Source organism: Helianthus annuus, chromosome 10 (genome assembly GCF_002127325.2).
Source record: "Helianthus annuus cultivar XRQ/B chromosome 10, HanXRQr2.0-SUNRISE, whole genome shotgun sequence".
Classification (NCBI taxonomy): Eukaryota; Viridiplantae; Streptophyta; class Magnoliopsida; order Asterales; family Asteraceae; genus Helianthus; species Helianthus annuus.
This window is the reverse complement of record NC_035442.2, coordinates 1,159,887-1,161,826: the sequence shown is the minus strand read 5'-3', so window position 1 is coordinate 1,161,826 and position 1,940 is coordinate 1,159,887. Positions and strand designations below refer to the sequence as shown.

The window sequence follows — 1,940 nt, the reverse complement described above, 5'->3', positions numbered from 1 at the left end:
CCTCGTACACATGCTGTTGCCACCAACTGGGATATGGCTGCAAATGGTTTGAAGGTATTGTCATTACTGCAACTGAGGTGGCCGCAAATGGTTTAAAGTTAATGTATTTTTTTGTTTTCACAGGTTGACATACCAGAGAGATGGGTGGATGAGTGCTATTGGTTGTCTACATTGAAGAAGGTATACTCTTACAAAATAGGCCCAATCAATGGAAGAAGCATGTGGCCTAGGGCACGTTGTAGTACAAAACTCCTTGAACCAATGTACCACAAACCTGTTGGCAGACCAAGGAAGATGAGAAGAAAGGATGAAATGGAGAAGGAAGATAGCATGGTTAAAGATGGCAAGTTGAGTAGGAAATGGAAGACAGTGACATGTGGAAGCTGTGGAGGAAAAGGTCACAATAAAAGAAGGTGCACCGGACAAGGTTCAACTGCTGCTCAATCTAGTTAAATAGGATGTTTGGTTATGCTTTTTGATGTTTGGTTATGCTTTTTGATGCTTTTTGATGTTATTAGGCTGCTAAAACTTCTGGTTATCCTTTTTGATGTTATTAGGATGTTTGGGATATGGTTTTTGTAAAACTGTTGTTATCAGTTTGGGATATGTTATCAGTTTTATCTTATGGTCTTTTTGGGATATGTCTCAAACAGTTTTATCTTATGTTATCAGTTTTATCAGTTTGGGATATGTTATCAGGTTTGTCTTATGGTCAGGTTTATCTTGTCAGGTTTTGAAGGCATATTATGGTCAATTTGCCTTGTCAGGTTTTGAAGGTAAATTATGGTCAATTTGCCTTGTCAGGTTTACTTGTCAGGTTTTAAAGCCATATTATGGTCAAAACAAACAAAACACAGCTTCATTATAAACAAAAAACACTTCATTACAAACAAAACACACTTCATTACAAACAAAACACAGCCTTCACATTTCATTACTGGATTAACATTATGAATCATTACTGGATTAACATTATGAAGGCTTCAAAAGAAGACTGATCAAAACAACTACAAGGATTAACACTAAAAGGCCAACAAGTATACACCAACTCATCACTAATGCAGCATCCTTTCTTCTAATTTCATGCTTCAATTCTTCAAATCTGACTTCAATGCTCGAACTGTGATTTGGGGCTTTATGAAACCCTAACTCTGGGGATGGAGGAGAGTTCACAGGAGGATCAATCCACACAAAGAACTTACATTTTGATCTCTGAAAATAAAATATTTCAGTGAATACACGAATTAGGTGATAAGGATTCAAATACTTACCATTTGTGGGCATGTATAAAATCTCCGTTCAGGGTTTTTGGAGGTCTTCGATGTCTTCATCAATGCTGCTCTACCACACTTGCACATCACCATGACGACTGTTGTCTTCTAATTAGGGTTCACAGATGAGGAAAGGGGGAAGAACATGTTGGATGTCAGGGTTATAAATTGGGAGGGAAAGCATACATTAGGATTAAATGACATATTTACCCTCACGTTTATGGCACGTGAGGGTGTCAGGGTTAGCATTTAACAGCCAACTAACTTTAGTACCTTACTTTGTTAAAAAATTAAAAGTTAGTACCCTAAAACATGATTTTAAACTCTTAGTATCTTAGATTGTTATTTAGTGTAAACCACAGGGACTAACTGCGTAATTAACTCTAAAACATTTTGTTAAAATGAGGTAAGTGCCGTATAGCGGAAGATACGGTCGATCGTATGGACTCGGTTGAGAAGTAGGTCAAAGTTTCGAAACCTTGATTAGAAGAAACGGTGTGACTTACGACCCGTGATGTGATATTATAACCAGCAATGTAAAAATCGCGACTAGTTGACGATTAATTGCTATTCGGCCAATAACTGAGTAATTTTTTGTTAATCAATCCATTAATCGCTAGTCGGCTAGCAAAAAATAGGTGATTCCGGCCAGCTGGCAAAAAACCTGTA

At 37.3% G+C, this 1,940-nt stretch overlaps 1 protein-coding gene across 1 annotated transcript; it reads right to left on the bottom strand.

The window, feature by feature from the left end:
* Positions 1-944: 944 nt before the first annotated feature.
* Positions 945-1,385, bottom strand: LOC118483335. Its single transcript, XM_035979031.1, has 2 exons — positions 1,272-1,385; positions 945-1,212 (listed from the first exon to the last, which is right to left on the bottom strand). Exons 1-2 carry the CDS (start codon positions 1,362-1,364, stop codon positions 973-975), a joined length of 333 nt encoding a protein of 110 aa, XP_035834924.1. The 5' UTR covers positions 1,365-1,385; the 3' UTR covers positions 945-972.
* Positions 1,386-1,940: the final 555 nt, after the last annotated feature.

Excerpts from the sequence above, each read along its gene's own strand:
- LOC118483335 (XM_035979031.1), bottom strand. The coding sequence starts at position 1,364 with ATGGTGATGTGCAAGTGTGGTAGAGCAGCATTGATGAAGACATCGAAG. Across the intron at positions 1,213-1,271 it reads TTTATACATGCCCACAAATG|AGATCAAAATGTAAGTTCTT; the intron begins GTAAGTATTTGA and ends TTTTATTTTCAG.